The sequence below is a fragment of the Cheilinus undulatus genome, linkage group 7 (assembly GCF_018320785.1).
Source record: "Cheilinus undulatus linkage group 7, ASM1832078v1, whole genome shotgun sequence".
NCBI lineage: Eukaryota > Metazoa > Chordata > Actinopteri > Labriformes > Labridae > Cheilinus > Cheilinus undulatus.
Genome location: NC_054871.1, coordinates 41,263,353 through 41,288,349, shown reverse-complemented (window position 1 = coordinate 41,288,349; position 24,997 = coordinate 41,263,353). Strand labels below are relative to the sequence as shown.

Below are 24,997 nucleotides of genomic sequence, written 5' to 3'. Positions count from 1 at the left end.
GTGTTTAGTCTCTAATTTGTTTGAAATACACACAAACATGGATATGTTTTTTCCTGCCGTGCTGTTTCTGCTGCTGTTACATCTTGCTGTCTTCCACAGCACGTCCCCGCACCGTGGGAACTGCCGACCTATACGATTTGAGCCTCCAATGCTGGACTTTCATGAACAGTGAGTACTTGATACATTCCTACAGTCATTTCTTATGTTCTGTCTTGTAATGTGTATTCTCACTTTTACTTCATCCTCTTTTTGATGCTTTCTGTCAACAGTTTCTGTCTATATTTTTTTTTTTTTTGGTGTTCATTGCAAAGTAGCGTTTTTATACCAAAACTTAAAACAGAAGTTTACAAGTGCTTTGAGAGACAAGCAAAGCAGGAACTCGGGAATAATAATGGTCAATGGTTAGGCCAAATGGAAATGGTCTACAAAATGCTAAAGGAAAGGAAGGCGGTTGTCAAAGTAAAGAATAAAAGTAGGTAAAGGACAACATGACATCACAGGAAAAACAAAACAAAACATGCAGTTTTAATAGCAAATGCATGTGAAATGTAGCAATCATGACTGATAAAAAACAGCCAATTAAACAACAAGAAATCAAAATAAAGCTGAAAGCAGCACTGCCCTGAGGTACTGCTAGCTGACTTCATCCTAAAGATGTTATCTATACCTGGAAGCCAGTGCGATGACAAACTCTTTACTTATATTTTCTTCCCCACTTATAAGCAAAAGCATCTCTCTTTCTTTATTCAGATCCTCATCAGCTCTTGCATAATTACTTCTATTCTTACAGGTACATCACACTCTCAGGTACAGCATTAATGTTTTGCACCGGGGGTGTCAAACTGTAACCTTGATATGGAGATGGTTTGCCCACATTCCACATCTCATCAGGTCGATTAATCATGCAAAGCTTCAACGTGAGACGCTTGTTCTCCGTCAGAGAATGAATGTCATTTGAGGAGAGAGAGGAAGAAGCTACAGGTGTGATTTTGATAAAGCGACTCCAAGCCTGTAATCATGGCGGTGAAGAGGAAAGCGTGGATGCAGTTATAGTAGTATTCAATTCTTGGTAGAGAAGATGTTTTTGCACCTCAGAAGTATTTACTTGTTGCTCTGTCAAAGTAAACAGTATGATTGGTTAGGATGTTAACTGCAGGCATGATACAAGGCAGACCACTTCATCTGGTATGATTTTCTTCCAATAATAGGCTATTTTCAACTTGATTTTCTCCAAATTTTGGTCCTCATAAATTTACTGTGTTTCTGGGTGGATCCCTTCTTATTTGTTTATTTCTTAGAGTGGCCCTGATATATAGTGTTACCACATAAAACACAACAAAAGTAAGAGCAAATATAAAAAAGAAGAGAATATAAATGTACCATGTCTATGTGGCACTACCTGTGCACCCTAAAGACATTGTTCTGCTCTCAAATGCAGCAACACTGGCTTAAATGTCTTTAAGTATGTTTTTTTTTTTTTTTTCAGTTTCCTTTATTTTTGTCACATTTATTATTATGAATTCTAGTGATGCATGAATTCTACAAATCAGGACAGATGATTATGATTTTTATCAACTGTTTGATTTTTGTTATTGTTAACTTTTCATCCAGAACATGAAACAAAATTATTATGTTATTTAAACAGCAGTATAATTCTAGCCTTTATCACTTTAGAGGGGATGAATCCAACTATAGAAATCTATAGTTGATTGGTCTTCAGAGTTTCTTATTTAAACTTATTTCACAAAGAAAGACAATTAAAAAAAGTAAGTGCAGTGAGCATCTTTAGCCTTAAATAAATCCCTATCATTTTTTAAATCAACCTCAACATAAACTAATTTGTTCTAAACAATCATGTTCAATCCTATTACTCATTTAGCCCAGCCCTACCTCATGTCCTACCTCTTGGTAAGATACAGATATATTGCCCAGCCCTAATCCCAAAGTCTAGATGCATGTTCTTCTCTGCAAAGATTAGCATCTTTGCCTTTCTGCAGCCTGGTTTGTTTCTCTTCTCATCAAGGATTTGAGAAGCAGCGGTGGCTGGCGTGCCTATCATTTGTGCATAAAGCTTCCCTTGTGCACTTTGTTTAACTTCCTCTGATCTAATAAGGTAGGAGTCCAGTAAAGTGGATCACACTCGCAAACAGATGTAAAAAGTAGTGTTCAGCAGTAGTTTGGTGTAGTTTTTATGCTGTGACAAGAGTCTACCTCTGTGCGTTAAAAGACGTTTCAGGGCTCTAACTGAGAGCCCAGCTGATGAATCCTTCATGCTAACTTCTGTTGTCAGCTGTTCAAATGGAGAAACAAGTGTGATAAAGTTTTCACAGTAAATGCTCTGCAGTTAAAGTCGTGATTGCATCTGCACAGCCTGCTGGCGTGAGTAGACAACGGGAGGATGTTTTAAACGTCCTGCTATTTATTGGCTAATTCAACCACATCATAGACACTGCACGCTGACTGATCTGGACAGCCAGCTAGAGGGTGCGCACAGAAAAAAGCATGCTGTCTGTCATTGCTTTTTATCATGTTTTAGCCTTTTCTCTCACCGCAGCAGGCACTTCAGATTTGTCTAGTTTCCACGCTTGACAAACATCACCAATTGTCATTGGTGCGTTTTGCTTTTTTTGCTGATGGGCCGATGAAGGACCAAAAGGCCACTACTGGCCAATGCCCACTCATGCATTGGTGCATCACTTCTGTTTTTGGTATTTCAGTCCTGTTTGTAATCAGAAATGATGCCCAATAATGTGGTTGGGTGTGTAAGCCATTTAATAACAATATATTTAAACCTTATAGCTGTGGGAGCTGTTTGGTCAAATATTTATTTGACTATTATGTTGATCTTAAATAAACCTGCTGCTCTCTGTGGTCCTGCTTCGTGTGACCCATAGAGCCATATGTTAGTTGACGTGTCCTAGACCTTTTTAAAACATGTCTAGTAAAACCTCTGAGTCACTATGAGGTGACACGGCTCAGCCTGTCAACAATGAATGAACTGCTGAGGAAGCATTCAATGCACTTAACAAAACGACATTCTTCTCCTCCTGTGCCAGCGCCCAGCTTCACCCTGGACGCACTAAATAGATGACATTCCTCTCTGACAGCGGGTGCACACCCATGTCGTGTGACCCAGCTCGGAGCACTGCACACCTCAGCAGGCCGCAGAGATGGAATGATTCAGGAGCTCTCCGTCTATTCTGCACCAACTCACAGCCAGAGACGCAGCTGTCTCTGCCTGTCCTCTCCCTGTCCTACTTCCTCAATAAACAGTCCACTTATCAGCTGTCCATGTTTGCAGGGTGTGAAAATGAGGCCTTGAGAAGTTCTCACCTCGTCTCTAATGGACTGAATACAAAGGCAGGATTAGAGCTCTTAAGTAAGGTTGTCAAACACTCTCAGCTCTTTATTTTTAATGCTTGGTGTTTCAAAATGATGCAATCAGAAATACTACTAATAATCAGTAGCAGTGTTGTCTCAATACTAAAACCAATGATACTAATACTTGTTTCAGTATCATGACAAAAAAATAGACATCCATGACACCCAGAGCTTGGTGTTTTGTTTTTTAAATACCTAGAGCTGCAGGCTGCCCCTTCAGTGTCTGATTTGTACAGAACATGGGCAGTCTTATGGTAACGTTGTCTATGCAAAAATAGAGCCATAAAAATTCTCTCACAGGGAAAGCCACACAACCAAGAATTTAATGAAGCTTGCACACATCCTGAAATGTTTTAAGTAACAGTGATAATTATTTATTAACCATACAAATTCAAATTCAGTACCCTACATCCTTTGTTAGGGGTGTGGTCTCACCCAGCCTTCCCCTTCTCCTATGCCAACATCCAACTTGCATTTTTTTTTTTTTCAATCCGAGCTCTTCCTAGCTGTTGTTGTAGTGTCTGTCTGTATGCACAGGAAAGCCATCAACATGCATGTTTAAAGTTCCTGAAAAACTTGCAAAATCTTTCCTCTAAAAATGTCAACATTTTCCAAAACATTTTGTTTGCTGTGTGGCTTGAGCTGCATCTCTATTTTACACTCCTTTCTGTACGCTTATCAAACACAGAGCATAAATGAGCCTTTACTCTGTAGTTCAGATAAAGGCTCAATCTCTATGCCCCTTGCTCCTACACCTGATCTTATCCTTACATTGTGCCTGTTCATATTTAGGGGTAGGGTGTACCAGTTCTAGTTGGAGGGTAGGGTGAAGGGCTACATGTTGCTTCAAATAGAGATTTTCCAGAGGCACACTCCAAACTGAATGCTATGGGAAATCTCCCAGAATGCCATGTGAGTCATCAACAAGATTTTAAATTTCAACAAAAATCTAAAATCAAAATAAGTGACGTGTCAAAGCATGCAAAACCATGATCACCACCTGTGTTGGAGACCACAAACATTGGGACATACACCAGAGTTTAGGTGTGCCAAAAACTCAGCTGTCCAGTCTCAGAGCTAAAGCTTGGTTGCCTCCTCAGAGGACAGAGGACCTCTTGATGTTATGCTGTTGTTCACACAAAAACAGCTCAAAGATCTGTCATAGTGTGTTTCGAAGAATCTGGTTTCTGCCCATCAACAACAAAAAAGAAACTATGACAAGCATTGACATGACCTTACGTTCCAGGACCAAGACCAGTCCCTCTCTCAAGGGCTTAAAAGTCCTTTGCTACTAAATTATCCCCAAAATGGCAAGGCCCATATAGCAAGCCTGGGAATTAAGTTGGGCCTGTAAAGTATAAAGTAGTCTTGCTTTTCCTTTTGTTTTCATACATTAAAAAATCATCCATAGCATGTCTGTTGGCTTAAATGTTGTTGAGGGGCTGTTCCATTTTGTAGGGGAAGACTTCCCAACTATCCCATCTACCTCTGTTTAAAGGGGCTTTGGGGCCCCTCGAAAATTGTGGGGTATGGGGTAAGATTAGAAATAAAGCTGAGCCAGAGTCCTGTCCTTTTGGATCCATTCTTTGCAGGACATATTTCCTTTTTATTAATTAAACTCAAAATATTTTGTGGTAGTCTAGTGGAACTGGATTGTACAGCTTTTAATTGGGGTTCAAAAAGAACTTCTACTCAAAGGACCATACGTGCCATTTCTGGCACAGTAATAAAGCAGGGGTCTCCTTTTTATACAAAGCTGCTTTGTCATTGCATGACTTTGCATTGTTATGATAAATATCCTAGTTTGAAGACTATAGAAGTTGATTTTATCAAAATAAATGAAACCACAGGCTGCCTGGAAGGAAGAAAATCAAAGCAGTTTATGGCATGCTTTGAGTGTTGATCATCAGTGCTGTGAAGTGCTGTATAAATTATTAATTAGTCATAACATGCAAACCCTTGTATTGTTTCCCAACAAACCAAAGTGGAAGCCCAGAGCTGTGTAAAGAGCACAGTTAATCATCATGTTAAGTGTTGACACAGGGAGGTAATGTGGTTGCTTTTCTCTGTAAACTTTATGACTCCAAACTTGTTGAACCTTCTTCTTGTTTTCTGTGTTTTTACACTGTCTTTGTTTCAGCTTAGTTCATCTCCAAAATTGTTGACTTGTTGATTCGTTTTACGTTTTTTTGAATATCATTCTAAAAATCATAATCAATCTTTTTCAATAATTTTTTTTTTGTGTGTGTGACAACTCTGTCACTGTGAATGTGTTCATCTGTTCAACTATGTTTAGTGTTTTTGTTTTTGTTGTTGTATTTTCACTCTGACAAAGGTTTCTGTTTTCATTCACAGGCCCGTTGGAATGCCAAAAATGGAGAAAGTTTATTTACACAATCCTAGCTCAGAAGAAATTAGTTTGATATCAATATCAGCAACAACAGCACATTTTCACGCGTCCTTTTTCCAGAATAGGGTAAGTAATTATCACTTTGAATTAATCTATCTGAACATGATTAACTCATGAACAGTTCAATGATTGTTTTATAAGAAGTTAAGGGATGCAGATGATCCTTTTATTTTACCACCTGCTTAATTAGCAGGTTTTGTTCAGACCACTTCATTGGATTTTATGTATCAGGAGACTTTTTCACACATTTGGAAACTTAATTGCATAGTCTTTGTAAACGGGAGATACACAGTGTATCCTTCTTTTGCCTCTCAGCTAATGTTTGTTTTCTTTTGTTCATTTGACAGTCGAGTTGTCTGAGACCTTCTTCAAATAAACTGTTAAGAGAAAAGTGTAGATATTGAGGACAATTATGTTCCTTAAAAATCTGACTACTACAAAGATGTCTGGGGGCTGCACAGTAATGCAGCAATTAACCAGTTCCGATATTATCTGCACTTTAAAATGCCAGGTTAGGGGAACTGATGGCCTAGCAGTTAAACTTCTGGGTCGTATATGACAAGCAGAGGCAAGTTAAATAACTTTTGAAGCATAAATCAAGCCACTTACAGTTTTTTTCCTCTGAAAGCCTTGTGTTATGTCATTCTAGCGACTCTCACACCTTCGTAGATCTTACAGAATGTTTTCTAGCAAGTCTGGAACCTGGGTGACTTTCAGGAGTCTTCAAAGATTAAATCCACATCAGTAACTCTGATATTGAACATCAGTTAATCCATGTGTAATCCATTTTTCAACCATTACTGCAGCTAGCTGGTTAGCCCACCACCATATTGTCTGTTTGTATCCCAGAATGCATTGCAACTGGGCTGTAACAAGCATTGGAAGGCTATTCCATCGTCAAGTCATGCTTCGCGGAACAGCGCATTTGCACTGACTTTGAAACTGCAGAAGAAAGCCTGAATGACTCATAATAGAGAGTAATAGACACAAAGAGGCTTTATCCCTCAGAGTCACTGCACTTTAAAGACTTTATTGTCACAGAATGATTGTTTTTAATTCTTTGGTCCCAAAGAGATGGGAGTTTTTGCAAAAAAAAACAAACAAACAAACAAAAAAAACGCTTTGTACTTGATATTTACAGTTTAATACTTAAATATCTTTGAGATTTAATTTCCAATTAGTTTTTTCCCTCTGACTTTATATTCCATAACTTTTTTAAAATTGAAGTTACATTGATGCCGCACAGGTTCCCTTAAAGCCCAGGTTGTCCTCAAAAAATGGATGTTTAGAGCTTGTCTGTGCACCACAGGGTTGATGTTTTACAAGCTTTTTAAGATAAAAAGTCCAGCGAGACACAGTGGTTAAAAAAATAGCATAGGGCTGAGAGGGTTCGGCCCGAAACACACCGGTGTCATCTTATGCATTTCCTATCGACTGCCCTCATTATTGCCCATCAACAAACCCACACTGGCGTCGGCCCTACACCCATGGACGTTCCATCACTTTACACCACTTCTCTATTTCTGGTGGGGCCAGCCACGGTTGGCAGAGTGTTTTCCTGAGAGAACCGATGTTCTGTACACCTCAGCTGCTGTAGTTGTACCTCTGTTTGAGAGCACAGAAAAATTGAATAAACATTGACATCATCTTTTGTTTGAGGTGTGGACCTAGGAGTAGGCCTTGGCTACTGATGAAATACCACTGCTCCTATCTTTTTTTTAACTCTTTTCCCAGTGAGGCAGCGAGGTGTGCTCAAAGCGGGCTCTGGTATCAAGCACCTGCCATGCTGTGGCTGGTAGGAAGTTTGACCGTTGAAGTGCTGCTGTCGGTGTGTCCTAAGGATGGCAATTAAGATGCGATGGCGGCGTGGCGCCAGTGTGTTTTGGGCTTTAGGCTGCACCACATACACTGTGGCTCTGGGCTGCAAAGCAGAAAAACACAGAGTCCTGGCTATAGCTCCTTTCCTGCATGTCATTTCTTTCTTTTTTATTTCTAAGAATATTTTGGGTTTTTTTGCCTTGATTTTTGATAGGACAGCAAAAGAGAGGTAGGGTATATAAGGAGAGAGACCACACAGGCAACTTCTGAGTGGTTTAGCTCTTAATTATTTTTTTTAATCTGTGTTTATGTTCTGATGTATTCCATGAGATGAGCTGTAACCTCTGTGTTTCAAGTTTAACTACATTCTTGCAAATCAGGTCACAAGTGACAGTTAAACATCAGCAACATGTTGAAGTGGAAGCCTGTAACAGGATACATTGCTTAAGCTTGGTCAGATGTGTCTACAGGGTGTATAAAGTCTGACGCTCATGTTTAACACCAAAGACTATCTACTTTTGTTACACATCATCTCTAGTAAGTCTGAATCCTTATAGCAGAAGCTCTGCTCTTTTCCAACACAATATCACAACCAATGACATTTTCTCTTTATTTCTTCAGCTCTCATGCTTTCCAACCTTGTAGTCTCCATCAAATTGAATTGAATTAATCAGAGAAATATAGGGACACAGCTGAGGCCTCTTTGGAGAGGCAAAATAGATGCAAAATAAGGTTGGGTTGTGACATTCTGTTCCTTGAGTAGTTTTTGTTTCCCCGTCATAACTTGATAAAATCCCTCTAATTTAAAGATTTAAATGATAGATGGTATCAAAAGATTTTCAGAGCATCAGATAAAAATCTACAGATTTTAGGTGATAGTTTGAACTGAAGCTAACAGAGTGTACAGCCAAAATTCCACAAATGGTTTGCCGATAGAGTTTTATTATTCCAGAATTTTAAATCAAGGTATCATACAAGTAAAAATGTCATCAAATCAATACCTGTCTGCCACCATGGTGACTAAAGTAAAAGTCTTGGGCTCTCAGTATTGGGATATTTTTTGTTTTCATGTATGCATCCTGCACACCATCTTAATTGCACAGAAACATAGGCAGTGGTTCCACAAAGAAATGTTGCAATGCTTATGTGCAATTAGATTAAGATTTTCCTTGCTTTTTTTTTTTTAGATGGATTCATTTCTCCTCTTCTCCCCTGTTCTAAAATACTTTTACTTTTTGTATGTCTTACCTTTCTCATACTATCAGTCACAGACAAATCACATTGGTATTGGAATTAATGGAAAAATCAAACATCTAAACTAGTGCTGCACAATTAATCTAATTGCAATGCCGATGCCAGCCTGTGCAATTTCCATTAATGAATTAAAAGCTGTGATTATTTTTGTAATTAGTTCAGAAAAGGTTTAGAAAAATACCCGCAGAAAGCATTTAAGTTTACAACATTGCCTCTGCACTTAGATTTGCACACGATGTAACTTTATTTTCAAAAAGGAAACACTTTTATATTTTGGAAAATTTCTAAGTTACTTTGAAAGCAGTTCTAAAAACTACCACTCTGCATTTTTCTTGATTACCAAAGAAGTAGACACGTGATGCCTTTTGTGTATTATATAATCGAATAATTGCAGTATTGTCCAGTCTAATCTCAATCACAGATTCGTACCAAATCATGCAGTGCTAATCTTTGCAACTTTTTAACAAGTGTCCTCCCTCGGTGACCTGACGAGCAGCGTCTTCTGCTTACACAAGCTGCCGGCTCGGTCTGGTTTAGTTCGTTCAGGTTTTTTTATTTTTGGTGGAGAGAGGGTAGAGAAAGATGTCACTTAAGTCTAAAAAGGCACAGTACTAAACTGATGCAGCTAAAACAAGCACAGAAGTGCCGTAATACAACATGGTAATACTGCCACTGGCGTCGCCAGTGAGACGTTAAGAGCAGAGCATCGTCCCTCACAGTGTGTCGGTAACAGCTCTTTAGCCTCTGCGAATGCCCACCTTCTGTACAGGTGAATCCAATCCCTCAGTCAGCAGGTTTTAACAAACAAATGGAGATCTCCCACACAACAACCTGTGACACTGGGAGTTGTAGTTCTTTGTTTCCCAGACCTCACCAAGGGTACACTAAAACACAGCTGCAGCATCTCTGTTTCCAACCAGCTCATAGTTTCAAGGGAAAAGGTTACATTCTGTGTCCTGCTTTATTTTGGAAACATTTCCACTTTTGTGATATTAAAGTTGAATATTTGATCATAATCCGATTGGCCCTACAACTTTGATCAAAGCTGAACTAGCCTTGGGCAGATGTAGCTGCCTGTGTCACGATGATGCATGATGTGGTGCTTTGAAGCTGTAAGATTAGATTAAAATTAAACTAGATCATTTACTTCTTCACAGACGAAGTTTGACCAGCTGGTTTTTTGCTTTGTTGTTTTTGAAGTTTTTAATGTCATTTTCAGCACACGCAGCTGTGTTGTATCATAAAAGTTTGGAGTTATTTGATTAGTTACCCAATATTCAGCACGTGAGTGAAAAAGCTGAACTCTGTTATTGAGTAAATACTGAAGTGAGGCTTCAGCGTACACTCTGTTTTAACACTCTGTAATTTCTGTTTAAAACTCCACTGATTTTTTTAACTGGTTACGAAACAGTCTTACTGATACTGGTGCCTCTTTGTGACCTTTAAAAGCAAGCAAAAGCATGGGAAATTAAAAATAAAGTAATTACTTATTTATAAAGAAGCATTGGCTGCTGTCAGCTGGTAGGTGTCAGACTATGAGTCATGTAATGCTATTGAAACAGGCATTTTTGTATTTTATACAGTAAATGCTCACACTGGTGATACTTTTGACTGTTAAAACAAGAGCAGATTTTTTTTCTTACTCACAAAACACTACCTACAGTAGGCAAATAGAGGATAAGATCAGCAGTAATCTCACTACCTTCTGGCAGAGCATGGTGTGTTTCTCACTGATTGGTCCTGAGCAGTAATGTGATACTTTTACACTCTCATTTTACATTGACAGCTCTATAAATCAGTCATTTCTCATTACTGCATTCAGGAAAGACTTGTTTTATTTGCTGCAGGCGCTCCACTACACGATCAGACTTTAACTTTTGAAGTGAGGCTGGAACGGTTTAGAAATGTGTTGCCCTGAGACACCTGTTAAAAAACTATGAACTTCAGGATGTTGTTGTTTGCTGAACAGTGAGTGCCTGAGATTTTCAGCTGTACAGAACTCCACATACCACATTTGTTTTCCCTCTCCTGAAAGACCATATAAAAGTGCTCTCCCAATACAGGCCAGCTGTTTTCAGTTTTAGTCTTTAAGATCAAAATGTTCATTAGTTTTTGTCACCTTTAAGTCATTTCCATCCTCTATAGTTTTAGTCTTTCTTCCGTCGACTAAATCTCCTTAACATTTTCGGCCAGTTTTAGTCCATAGAAAGTGATGACATAACAGTCAAAACTCTTAGTCAGTACATTTATTCCCTTTGCTTAAATCCGGTGCTAAATTATACTTGTGTGCTCAACACACTATCTCAGACCTGAGATCCCTGCTTTCTACAGATGGGATGGGAAACATTGGGAGAGAGTCTGTCGTAGGAGGACTATAGCTTCTGTATCTGGGCGCTTGTTCAACCAACTGAGCTAAATTTGCACCCTGATGCATTATGTTTTGACGGATTTACCCACAGTGGATTTTGAATGCCCGATGAAAACTAAATTACTTTTGAGTGTCCTTGATAAATAAAAATGTACTTTTTGTCAGACTTTTAGTCATCAGAGATCTTTTTTAGCTAGTCTTAGTCTTGTCATTCTCGTGGAATTAAAGGTAGTTGACAAACATTTTCAGTAATTGTTCAGACTACAAAATTATAATTGATGCAGTTTTTTCCAAAAGTAAATTATAAGTAAGACTTCCTTTAAAAGTCTTCAATCCTTGACTCTGAAAATGTAGTATGTAAAAAGCTGCAATGGAGGAAGATGCAGTTATATTTATTAGTTGTATTGTGCACTTATCTTAGAAATAAGGAATACATTTTGAAGAATTTCGAAAAACCTCTCAAATAATGCTAAAAAGTTTTTGCACTCTCATGAGGAGGTTTTTCAGATGTTTTGTTTTCGCAAAATTGCAATGGAAACACTTTTCCACATTTACAAGTCACAGGATGTAACGTACGGTGTCATATGACCAGTTCACTCCTATATAACATGGTGCGGTACGTGTGACCAGAAGAGGAGCCAAGACTTTTCTTAACATCATACTTATACCCTTATACGTGGCTTTTGCCATACAAACGGACTTTGCCTCTGAACTATCATTTGCTGCCTTTGTCTTTTGTTCAAAATTATCAGGTCAACCACTGTAGATGTAATAACCGTACCAACACACAAAAGGTTTTGAATGTGAAGATTCCTGGAAGTAGAGTCGTGCAAGATGAGATTTTAAGAGAATTGCCAGGCTCATGCCCAAAACTCCCTTCAATGGAAACACATTCAAAACGCAATTGTACTTAGAAATATCACTTTTATTTTGCGAATAACCATGGAAACCCAGCTTGTGAAATATCTCCTCTGATTTCCAAATTAGTAGACAGATTTTGGTGCTTCATTTCGGTACCTCACCACCAAAACACGATTCTGTCATTCCAAAGGAAAGACAAAAAAGAAGTTATGTGAAGAAGTTACACCTGCTTCCTTTACTTATTTTTTCACTTGGCATCTTGTATCTGAATCATTTTCAATACCGAGACAACTTTTATTCAGCTGCTGGCTTTTAAAACACTTTTTTTCACTTAAAAGTATTGATTTAGGTACCATTTGGGCACTGGCACCTTTTAAACAGTATTGCTTTGACACCAGCATTGGAAAAAACAAACTCTATTTGTAGTAGAGTCATATAATGATTAAGAAAACTAAAAAGTCCTCTCCGTAGCACTTTACAACCTAGCTTCATACTTGAATGTCAACTCACACTGAAATCTCTGGGGGGCTAATGCCACTACTAATGCTGAGTACATCATACAACCCATTTCCAAAAATACTGCAATATCCCTCTGAGTCTTTAGTCCTAAAGTTATTTGTGGATTCGTTGAAATAATATGAGAAGTGAGAAAGGGGTAGAGATATACAAGTATTACTTCTACCTATCGGGCCGTATTGGACACTGTTTTAATTCTGGTTTGAAATAAAGTTGTTCATAGTCTCTGTTCACAAATCTCACACTGTCTTTGTTTTCTTCTTTAATCCTACTGTCTTCCTTGGCCAGTCGACTTCTATTCATGCTACCCTCATATGTTACTACCACCATGATTAGCCATGTAAAAGTGGCCTTTTTGCCAAATTGGTAGAGAACGCTGATCATAGTGCACTATTTTTACTTAGATATTTTGCACCCACATCACGCATCAGAAAGATGATATTTTGCTGTGTTGATATTTGATTTTGCCTCATTTTATTTTATCTAACCCTTGATGTTGATATGTGTGTTATTTTGTGAAACATCACCTGGAAAGAGTTGCTCGTTCTTCCTCCCTGTTTGTTAGTTTGCTTATTTGGATGGTGTACAAAAGGCTAAGCAACATCTAAATCCAGTCAAATCAAACTCAGATGGTGGTGGTGGAAATGATACTAAACCTTCTGTCACTTGTTTCTGTTATTGAAGCAGCAAAAATCAAAGTAAAAAGCAAGTCAATTGTGAATACAACAGTGAAACAGTGGTTTCAAACTTGAAGCAAACAGGTACTCTCGTTCACAAGAATGTACAGTGGGAGGGAAGTCATTTTGGTGTAGGATAACAGCCTGAAGGCTCCAGTCTGCTGTCACAGTATGCCTCTTTATACATCTACTTGGAGGTTAAAAAAACATGTTACCAAGGACATCTTTGGTTTAGTTTCTTTGGCATTATGATCAACTGGCACCAATAATTTAGGTCAAATGAGATGAGTTACTTAATAGTTAATAACCTGCTTTGATGCAGATTGGCCTGCTTTTAGGCTTCATAATTTATTGGGCAACATTTCCAACAAGTGTATGAACTGATTTCTGTTCGGAGAGCGTTTTTTTGTTTCTGTCTGTTTCTGAAGGGCTCTGTATATACTCATTACTCTTTCTAAAAGTCAAAGAGACAATGCACTTCTATTAAAACCTTAAAGGAGAGTAAATGTATGAAAAACACATTCTCCCTATCTTTACTTTGTCTGTATATATAATAAAACTTTTTAAAATGATAGGTAAGCTGTAAATTCATTTCCTGATGTATTTTATCCAATGACTTTTTTATTCCTTTATTATAGAGACAGGATAGATTATAGAGTTGGACATCTGGAGGAGAGAGTGGGTGATGACGCTCAGAAAGGGGTCAAAGTCAAACCTGAGGTGTGAGACGGAAACATCAGGCCACTCAGCTCCACAGATTTCCCTGAAACAACAGAAGATAAAACAACAGAATCAGAAGCAGCACAGATACACACCGTGGATTTATTATCCCTGTACAAATAGTTTCAATGGAGGAAGTAGAAAGAAGTTGATGATAGATCAGGTCTGATTAAAATAGGAAAAGAGGCTGTCATTATTGTCCTTTAGTCACCTATGGCCACATGTCAGGATTGGCAATGTCCAGCAGACGTGCATCCAGCCATCTCTTGTAATACCCAGCACGCACACAGGAGGTCAATACATGTTTTATGTAATTTGGAGTGTGGCCAGTTAAAGCTTTACAAGTGATCAATAACATTTTAAAATCAATGCCAATGAAATGCACATGGTGCATGTGGCTTACAGTGTGCAGCATAAGCATGCTTCTTCTGGTCTTTCAATCACAGTAAAAATTCTCCTAAAAGTGATTCAAAATAGTAAATTTAAATAAACAGACAGTAGCACTCTGTAGAAAGATACAAATCTATGGTGTCAAACAAGGACATTGAAGATTATTCTAGTCTTTAATAGCGAGAGCAAATGGAGCACTTTTCGGAACCCTTTACTTCCAAATATTTTTTCTTTTTAGAAAAATGCATCATGTAACTTCTAAGTTGTTTGTGATTGGTTCAGGAAAAAGAGAGTTAAAAACCCCTACCCATTACATCTAGATCAACGTTATCATTGAGAGTGTCCTCATTGCATCTTGAAAAACAGTCCAAATAAACTCAAAAATGAATATAACCAGCTTTTTGCAGCACTTTGAATTATTTTAAGTCACATTATGAATACTTAAATAACAGTCGACTCAGGGACAACCAGACACACCGTCCAACATGCATCCAAATGGTTGCAACATTATTTTTTACTGACGAACCGACACAGGCGGCAGCACTTTACACCACTGCTCTATTCCTGGTGTGGCCGGCCACGGCTGACGGAGTGTTTTCCCTGAGAGAACAGCTGTTTGGTCTGTCTTGGCTGCTGAAGTAGCAGCTCTAAGGGCGCATTCACACCAGAGCTGTTTGGTCCGCTTTAAACGAACTGTGGTCCATTTTCCTGGATAGTCCAGTTTGTTTAGAGTGGTGTGAAAGCTCACACAAACTCTGGTGCGGACCAAACAAGCGGACTCTGGTCCGCTTAAAAACAGGGGGTCTCAGTCTGCTTCCAAATGAGCCCTGGTGCGGTTCGTTAGAGACATGAATGCAAAGCGGACCAACTTGTAAACCAAAGGCAGGAAGTGGCATAAAGCGTAATGATGTATGGATTTCTATGTGATTTGATATGCTCAAATGCATGTCGGTACCTTGCTTGGCATCTGTGTAGCCATAGCAACACATCGTAGTCCGTGCTTATTTGTCTCATGTAAAGGACAACATGCTGGACAGCTCACCACCTTGCTGACTGCTTATAATGCCGCAATGCAAGACCAGAAACCACAAGACAGCGTAAATTGTGTGTTTTTAGTGGAAGAAAAGACCGGAGGAAGCCTTCTTTTCTTCTTGGTTGCCATTTGATCGTGGTGACAGCGCCCCTAGTGGGCAGAGGTTGTAGGTGTTCAGACGGTTTGGTCCGTTTGACCTAGAGAGCAGTGTGAATGCGAACCAAACCAAAGGAAAGTGCAACAATGTGGCCATTTCCGTTCCAAAACGGACCGAGTCCCCCGGACTATCAGGTGTGAAAATGACCCAACAGTACATTTTGCACCATCTTTTGTTGTAGAATAAGTGGGAGGCCTCGGCTACTGGTGAAAAACCACTGCCTCTGTTGTTTTTTTGTTTTTTTTTTACTTACCTGGTAAGGCAGGGAGGCGAGCCCCAAGCACCTGGTCGTGCTGTTGCTGCTGGGGAGTTTGACCGTTGTCTGCTAGGGATGGCAACTGAGGTGCGCCATTTGACGTGACACAACAGGCCGGCACCAGTGTGTTTTGGGCTTATAACTTCAGATAATCGTTTTTGTATTATTTTAGAACAATAACTATCAACCCTGAAAAAAAGGTGAAATTATGGTAATAACCACATGTTGGCTGTGAAGTACAATTTCTCTGCTTACACTTTGAATTTTTCCAATGACAAACAGTTGTGTGATTATGGTAATGCAAAGTGTGTCAGTGATGCGCTAGGTTTTTAAGGGTTTAAAGGAACCACTTCCATTTCCTTCTGCACCAACTGTCTTCGAGTGAGAGCTCATTGACCAACCTTCTGACAATGTTGGCCCTAGCTGCTAGACTTTTCTATACTTTGATTCTTTTTGATACCTTGAAGTCTTAAATGATAAAATATCTGCTTTAACAATAGCTTTAACAATATCTCCCTCATAAGACAGGTGTATAGGAGAGAAATGAATCCATCTAGAATTACAGGCAAACTCCTACATACCTTTTAAATAAGACAAAATAGTGGCAATCATTTCTTTCCATTTAAAACTTTCCTTGCAATTTTTGATAACCAAGAAGAAGAACAATGCCAAATTGGCTGCTGTAGACTTCTGCTTTTGTCACTGTGGTACTGAAACAAGCATCAGTATTGTTTTTTTGAACAAGAATCATGTCAGAGTTTAATTTTCTGGTGTCATGACTACCTGAGTTTAGAGACTCTTTTTAATTTAGAAGCAGAGGAATGAAAGCTAAAGCCAAATCACTGAGTGAACTGAAGGCAAACCATGCAATCAATTTTCCACTTTTTAGAAAATATGCAAACATAAAGGAAGCAGGCTTTTTTAGTGTATTAGAACAGGTTGTGTTCACATATATATAGATAGGTATTCTTCAGAAACAGAATAACCACAGTGTGTGCAGTGTTTCCTGTTTGAAGAAGGTTCCAGACTAAAATAATCCATCCTAATAAATGAGTAATGTGCTCATTAGAGCTTAGCTTTCCTATAATACGCTGGTGTACCACCATCAACACTTTATCTGGCGATGAGTGAATTTCTAACACTGTTACACATTGTCTTTCTCCTGCCCTTCACTATCTGAAAGGTCGAATGTTCTGCAGCAGGAGATGACACAAAAACTGTCTGTTCTGTTCTTATTTGTGCTGTTAATGGATAACGTGCCTGAAGTTTCAGTGCATGATAAAAGTATCACAGTGTTCATTTTTGCAGCTTTTTCTGCTTGTGACTTAACTTACAAGAAAAAGCTCAGATCATTGAGGGTCGGGAACCACTAAACAGTCACCAAGTTAGAGAGTGGCTGTGATGTTTTTGTAGTGGCTCACAGTATGATTTTTTTTCATAATTTTTAAGGTTTTAGGAGGTTTACATCAATTTATGTCATTCAAATTTGTCAATGTATTGATTTTTTTGTATGGCATTGTTGATATGTGTTATACTGCAGCAGAGATAATTTTGCTCACTCCTTTCATCTTGTCTTTCTACAGATAATTCCACCTGGAGGAAACACATCGTTTGACGTTGTGTTTCTTGCTCGAGTAGTTGGGAATGTAGAAAACACTTTATTTATTAATACATCACATCATGGAGTGTTTACATACCAGGTAAATGACCTGTTTCTTTAAAACAAAGGTGAGTTGATAGCAAGCACTTGCAAAAAAGTAAATAATCATGTACCTCCCTCTGTTTGTTGAAGGTTTTTGGGGTCGGTATCCCAAACCCATACAGGCTTCGGCCCTTCATCGGGGCTCGAGTACCAGTAAACAGCAGCTTCTCACCTCTAATACACATCCACAACCCCTACAGTGAACCACTGCAGGTAATTACATATTTTCATGATCACTAATGAATTGATTTCCTCCTGTTTTGTTACTGTCTTGAACTGCTGCATCATGGTAGTGTTTGTGCTAATAGGCAAGCTAATGTATACAGTTAATTAAGTTACTGAGCACATTACAGCAGCAAAGGGAGGCAAAAATACTTCACACAAAACATCAGATGCATCATGACAAAGGGCAAAAGAAACTCAATAAAAGAGTGAAAAGTATTAATCAACAAACCATGAAACATTGATTGTTGATGCCAATGTTAAGAGGAACATAAAGCTTTAATAAAGACCTGGAAACGCACATCCTTACCAGTGTTAGTTTTTGTGGACTTTTTCCATGGGGAAGACAAGACTAATACTAGCTAAACATAGATCTTTGGTGATAAAAAAACTCTGATGAAAAGTAGGTCTAATTGTCAACACAGAGAATAAAACAAGACTACAATGTCATTGCTGGACTTTCTGACATTTAGAGTTTCTGCTATCTCTTCACTGTGTTTATAATCGATGAAAACACAAGCAGAAATTGGATAGAGAGCATTCCAGCTATGTTAGTATTTTCTTCAATATAGTTTAGAGCAGGGGGTCATCAAAGGTCCAGTTAGACAAAAAGACATGTGGACAGTGCAAGGGAATCCTGTTCTGACACAGGCAGCAATTGCAGACCTGAAAAGTACCCCTGAGAAAAGACGAAGAAATCCGAGTCAGATCGGTTTTTCTTCCGCTATTGTCAGAACTCCTTCCTGATTTAAACAGTTTTCTTTTTTTAAAGATTTATTTTGGACTTTTTGTGCCTTTATTTGATTGAGGAGGACAGTGGATAGAGTCAGAAACAGGGATGAGAGAGCGTGGCGAGACTATTTTTATCTCTGAATGGCTGAATTACAGAAGAATTAACAAGACTTCTTTCATCTGTATTGCAACGGCAGTAGAATGAAAATAAGTGGTTTTAATGGTTGTCAATGTGGCCTGAAAGGGTTCCAAGAGGGAGAGTGTGCATTTTTTGTCTACACAGTGAAAAATTCCATCGACAAAGTGTGGATGCTGAAATTCCAAAATGTATTAAAAAATGAACATCTTTGTCAAATATCATCATCTTAGCACGATAACTGCCAAAGTGAGAGCAAAACATGGAACTAAAAAGCCCTAAAAGGGGCCTGAGAGTTTAGCATGGTGACAAAAAGATCTGATGCTGAGGGTGCTATTCCCCCCAGGGCGCTGAGTGCTCAGAATGCTGGACTACATTGGTTTTGAATTAAAAATAAGCGCTGCCAGCATTAAAAAAGCTAGCTATGGACACATGCCCTCATACGGTCTAGTACTTGAAAAGCTCTGAAAACAACATTTTATGAACTGGAGGTAATAATACAATTCTAATAATGTAACAGTACCAATAAATTATTATTAAAATAAATTTTTCCAAGTAAAAGAAGCTTTGTAGGCTATTTAAATACAAAATAGGCTATCTACAGACAGCTCTCAAAGAGGCCTAGTTCACATAAAAAAGCTGTTGTTGGTTTTACCCTCTCTTGTTTCCTAGATATGTCAATTTTCAAAGCTAATTTTTAAATTTAAAAAATCTCTAACCATTAAACAGCTTTAATATATGCTTTTCTCTATCTTTACCACTTAGTCATCACGTTAAAAGTTTTAATCTGACCTGAAATCAGGTCTCCATTGATCATATCAGGCTCAAAGGTTGTTTATTTTCCACTTCTTCAGATCTGATGTCAGTGTGGTTGTTCAGAAACTAGTGCTTTGACTCATAGCAATGTTTGAATTGACCACATGTGATGAAAGTGACTGTATTAAAGTATACGAGGAATGCTGTTTTTTGTTCGCCTGTGAGAGGGATGAACATATATCCTGATTAAGAAGTTTTTGTTGTCATCTTTTCTTATTTTAAAGCTCAGTGTCTCTACTCTTCCCTAACTCACTTCCTCTGCTGTGTTTCTGAAACTTCTCTGTGCTTCTCTGCAGCTGTTGGCTGCTCAAACACCTGCTGTCTTCACTGGTAGTGTCTCATCTGAGTGAGGTATCTGATTGGCCGAGTAGTGTCACATGCACAGCTAAGGCAAGAGAAGCTGCGCAGGTGCCAGATGTCATCAGGCAGAACCATCTTGCAAAGCTCCAATCTGAAACGATTGAGCCCGGTCTGAAAACAGACCTGACCAATCAGCATCATCTGAGGAGGATGAGGCAATAGCTTTGGGACGTGGTTCAGTTGTACTGGAAGCGGGTAGCAATAGCTACCACCGGAGTAGCAATTAGCTCAGATGTAGCTATAGTGTAGCTGCAGATATATCTGAACTGAACCACACTTCTTTATTAAATCAAGAATGAAAAACAGCCCTGAAAGCTTCTCTGAGGTTTTTAATCTCCACTGATGATAAACTACGTCAGCATCTGTCTGTTGAGCTCAAGTTACTACCAGAGCTGTGCATGCCTGCTACCTCATATTTTTCTTTTTGCTCTGATTGGCCCATCATGAATGTGATAGACAGAATGTTTGTCCAATCTCCTTATGAGAATTTTTTGAAAAGTCCCGCCCTTTCTAAACACTTTGTATGGGAAGTTTCCCAGATGAATGTGAAATATATCCATGCATTGGATGTATGAAACGGTCTATCTGGCGTGTCAGGTTACACAGGAAGGTAGAGATGTTAATGACGACATTGTTCTTCTTCCTATGGAGTGCCGTCCTTTTCAATGTGCATTTGCAGCAGGGAGGACACTGAGGAAGTTAGTGTTACTGTATTGTAGATTTAGTGAGTACAACCCAAAAGATGCTGGAAGTACAGTGCAGCCATATGGCACCACTACCCAGAGAGCATTGCACAAAAATGGCAGCTAACATGTGAATGTATTTGTATTTACACAGAAATGTAGAAATCTAGTGTTTTTCTTTATACAACATACATATAGAGGGCACTGATGTTATTTAAAGCATGAACATGTCTTAACATGCAGGGTTCCTTTTAAAGTCCTACTCACCACTCCTTACATTTGTCCCCTTTAGGTACTCTCTCAGAGTGACTAATATGCTTTGCAAATGTCTTTTTATCTGTACCAGGGTCTCATCTTAACTTTGAAGGAGTATTTAAAGAAAATGTAAAAAAAACTGTTATGGGTCCAAGAACCTTCTTAGAATTTCATCAATAGGAGCGACTCTTTGAACTTGGGTGGCTTTGTGAAATCGGCCCCAGGGCCCCATATTCATAAACATTCTAAGAATCCCTTCAGAGGCTCCTAACTTGGCTTAAAATCCTTTACAAGGAGTCCAAGGGTTAGTGAATTGATTCTGAAACATTATCAGAGCAAGTATTAGTAAGGGGGTGAAAGAAACTTTTCATAGCTCTATTTGGTTTATTAAAAAAGAAAAGCCATATTTTGAACATAAACAACCTTTAAGGTTTAAAATGTGCTCTTGTGCAATAGTCTGTTCTTATGAAGAGCCTTTAATCACGGAGTCAGCCCTATGGAGAAAAACACCAACAACAAGACAGCAGGCCTACTCACCTGGTGGCTCATTTTGAGTTGTTTTGGTCCTTTGAGCTCTCTCGCTGTTGTTTAAGATGATTGTCCACACGAACACTCGTATTGGATATTCCTTATGGACATATTGCACGCGAGTGCATGAGCAATAGTACCATGTTGAAGTCCACCTCTTCAATCCGTGCCAGGGACAAAAAACGTTAACCATGCTTCAGTGCAATATGGAGCACTCACACTGCTCACACAAACCAGACCTTCTGGGCTCTAGCATGCTTGGGCATGATAAGGATTGTCTAGTGTGAGTGTGCCCTTAGAAAACATCATGGTTTCAAGAATCTTCTTAGAATTTTATCAATAGAGCAAGTCTTTGTGTTCAGGAGGCTTTATGAAAAATAGCCTCAGGTGTGCAACTTAATCTTAGAAGTTTGGATTAAGCCTCAAAGTTGATATGGTTTTGTCCCTCCTGCACAAAACTCTTTAAAGTGTCCTATTTTTTAAAGCAAGCTAGATGTGTGAATACTAAGGTTTTTAACCTAACTAGCATTTCCCTGGGCTAACTATCAGCCTGATAATGCGTTGTTTGTCATTCAGTGTACAGGGGGACCTAGCAGCCAACTACAGCCTGATCAGCTGACACGTTTTCTATTTTGTTGACTGCACTTATTCTCATAGTGAAAGTAGAACCAACCCTCAACTTTGAGGCCTTTTTTCCTTTGTAAACTGTTGAACAGTGTCTCATATCACCATGCGGTCAGCAGGAATGCCTTTTTGAAGTGCCTTTAGGAAATAGGTGAGGAGGAAATAGGCCTACCCACAGATCTCTGTGTATGACTTTTTAACTTGGAAATTTTCCATTTTTTTCTTGTAAATGTTCATCTTTTCAAACTCTGAAACTATGAGTTTGATTTCTTGTTAATATACGACTTAATAATCTCTGCTTTTTGCACAAAACTTATAGGATAATTGGCATTAACACATTTTATTTTTAATCATGGTTTTAAGTAAATATATCTGTACATCTGATTTTGACAATGTCAGAGGAGACAGAGTCCTGCCCCCCTTGAGATCTTTGCCCCCCCTTATTTAGGAAAGGCTACTTTTGCGCCCCTTTTACTGGTCTTATCCTGTTACTGCATCCTTCTTCAGGTTGTGGAGATGTACTCCAGTGGAGGAGATCTACATCTAGAGCTTCCCACGGGTCAACAAGGAGGCACAGTGAAATTATGGGTCTGTTTAACGCCGCTGAGGTTTTGTTTGAACCTTTCTCTCAAGCCTTATGGCAGACAGTCGAGTAACTGCCCCCCTGACCTTCTTCCCTACAGGAGATTCCCCCATTCGAGACGAAGGGGGTGATGAGAGCCAGCTTCTCATCAAGAGATGTTGACAACCACACAGCTTTCATCAGAATCAAAACCAACGCTCCAAACGAGGACCAGTTCATCATCCTCCCTGTAGAGGTGGAAGTCACATCAGGTGAGCCTCCCAACCTTCGTGAATTTATATCACCTTTACATGTATTTCAGCATTCTTTTTCCAAGTATTTTCTCTGCTTGATAAACACCCCCCCCTTTTCTTCTATTCCTTCAGCCCCTGGTATTTACTCCTCCACAGAGATGCTTGACTTTGGTACACTGCGCTCACAAGGTAGTAAGTCCTTCAAAGAAGCTCCATCAAACAGTTTTGTCTTCTTCAGTGTTTTTTTTAATTTACTTTGTCTTTGTCCTCTTTTCTCCTTCAGATCGTCCAAAAATGCTGAACCTACACCTTTTAAATTCAGGAACAAAAGACGTACCAATAACAGTGCGTAACCTTGATGCTTTTAAAAACCCATACACAGCTACAGCATATTACACCTCATGTAACTTTATCATTTGTTTATGCTTCACAGAGTATACGGACAACGCCATCAAACGAAGCCGTCACAATAGACTTCAAAGCAGTGACGCTGAAAGCAGGAGAGAGCAGATATACCAAAGTTGCAAGTATAAGTTTTGATGGTAAGTATGAGGTTGACACCAGTAAAATGCACTTAAACTACGTCATCAGGGCAATCAATCAATCATGGTCAATATAATTTTAAAGAAATACATAAAATTTAATTTAAAGGAATTTTACAAAAAACGTTTGTCAAAGTCAAAACACATTTCGACAACGTCATGTCAGTTCAATAAAAAATATGTAATGATTGCATAAATATTCCCCCCATCAAGTCAGTATTTAGTACATGCACCTTTGGGTGCACACAGTACTGAATCTGTGTGGATAGGTCTCAGTCAGGCTTACTGCAATTCTTCTACATCCTTCAGAGTAGTCATAGATGTCTTGGTGGCCTCTCACACTAGTCTCCTTCTTACACGGTCACTCAGTTTGTGACAACAGCCTCATCTTTTCTCTGAGTTGTTGGGAGTGTTCTTTTGTCTCCATGGTGTATTAGCAGCTATGAATACCAATTAACAAGTTGCTGGACCTTCCAGACACAGGTGTCTTTATATTGCTGTCACTTGAGACACATTCACCGCTCTCAGGTGATCCCCATTTCACCTATTGTGAGACTACTAACACCAAATGGCTGGATGTCTGTTGAATTTGGCCAGTCACTTTAAGGGGGTGAAAATATTACTTTCTAGAAATCTCTTTTCACTTTGACGTTGAAGAAGACTTTCTGTCATGTTTTCTTAAATTAAAAAAAAAAGCCAAATTATATCGACTGTGATTGATTTATTAAAACCAATAAAAGGTTAAGACATCCAAGGGGGTGAATACTATTTATAGGCACTGCACTTTTTTGTTATTGTCTGAGATGACATGCTGCACCAAAACCTCACATTAACTACAAAAATTATAATTAGTTTTGTATTTCTAAATGTATACTTTTAGAAACATATACATATCAGAGCTGAAATTTCACTCTTCTTTGAAAATAAATGGTGTCTGTTTCTTGAAACTGATCCTGACTCTACCTCTAACAGTTTTCATCATGCACATGGTCTGGTGGTTTTTAACATTTTTTGGTTAAATGTTGCATAACTTCCTCTTGTGGATTCTTGTCTTCTTTTACTGGGCAACTATCAGCTGTTTGATTTTTTTTTTTTCCATTGCAGCCTCGAAAGCGAGAAGATCTTATCAGTCCTCTGGAAAAATAACAGTTAAAGCAAAAGAAAAGACATACTCCAAGCTTGAAATCCCATACCAGGCAGAGGTTTTAGAAGGGTGAGTAATTCTTTGGATATCATGAAGAGTGTGTGTTATATGAGAGAATAAAGGTTCTATAAGGATTTCTTTGCTCTCTTATGTCCTTTTGCAGCTACCTGGGCTTTGACCACACAGCGACCTTGTTCCACATCAGGGACAGCCCAGTGGACCCCGTGGACAGACCCATCTTTCTCACGAACGCCTTCAGCTTCGCTATCTGCATACACAACGTGTCGCTGCCAGAAGAAGCCAAAACCATGTTTAATGTGAGCGTCAGCAGAACACTTAGAGAGAACTTTTAATGATATTTAAATGTTAGTCAGTATGACGGGTATATTTCTGTTTTTGTTTTTAAGGTACAGAACTTCAGCGCACCCATCGTTATTCCTCCACACGAGTCACGCTACATCTTCTCCCTCCTCTTCCGGCCAGTCAGACCCTCGATTCATATCGACAGCAACATCCTGCTTATCACAAACGCATCAAAGTTTCATCTGCCTGTCAGAGCTTACACAGGCTTCTTAGAGGTATGCAATCAATACACA

The 24,997-nt window shown here is 38.8% G+C and overlaps 1 protein-coding gene across 1 annotated transcript in view; it reads left to right on the top strand.

The window, feature by feature from the left end:
- The window catches only part of tmem131 (transmembrane protein 131), an 82,772-nt gene that overhangs the window by 26,077 nt on the left and 31,698 nt on the right, over positions 1-24,997 (top strand). The window contains exons 4-15 of the mRNA XM_041791081.1: positions 100-168; positions 5,737-5,857; positions 17,425-17,541; positions 17,634-17,756; positions 22,407-22,487; positions 22,583-22,733; positions 22,848-22,904; positions 22,999-23,060; positions 23,149-23,257; positions 24,362-24,470; positions 24,565-24,718; positions 24,809-24,979. Of these exons, the coding sequence (XP_041647015.1) occupies positions 100-168; positions 5,737-5,857; positions 17,425-17,541; positions 17,634-17,756; positions 22,407-22,487; positions 22,583-22,733; positions 22,848-22,904; positions 22,999-23,060; positions 23,149-23,257; positions 24,362-24,470; positions 24,565-24,718; positions 24,809-24,979 (1,324 nt within the window). The remainder of the gene's footprint in view (positions 1-99; positions 169-5,736; positions 5,858-17,424; positions 17,542-17,633; positions 17,757-22,406; positions 22,488-22,582; positions 22,734-22,847; positions 22,905-22,998; positions 23,061-23,148; positions 23,258-24,361; positions 24,471-24,564; positions 24,719-24,808; positions 24,980-24,997) is intronic.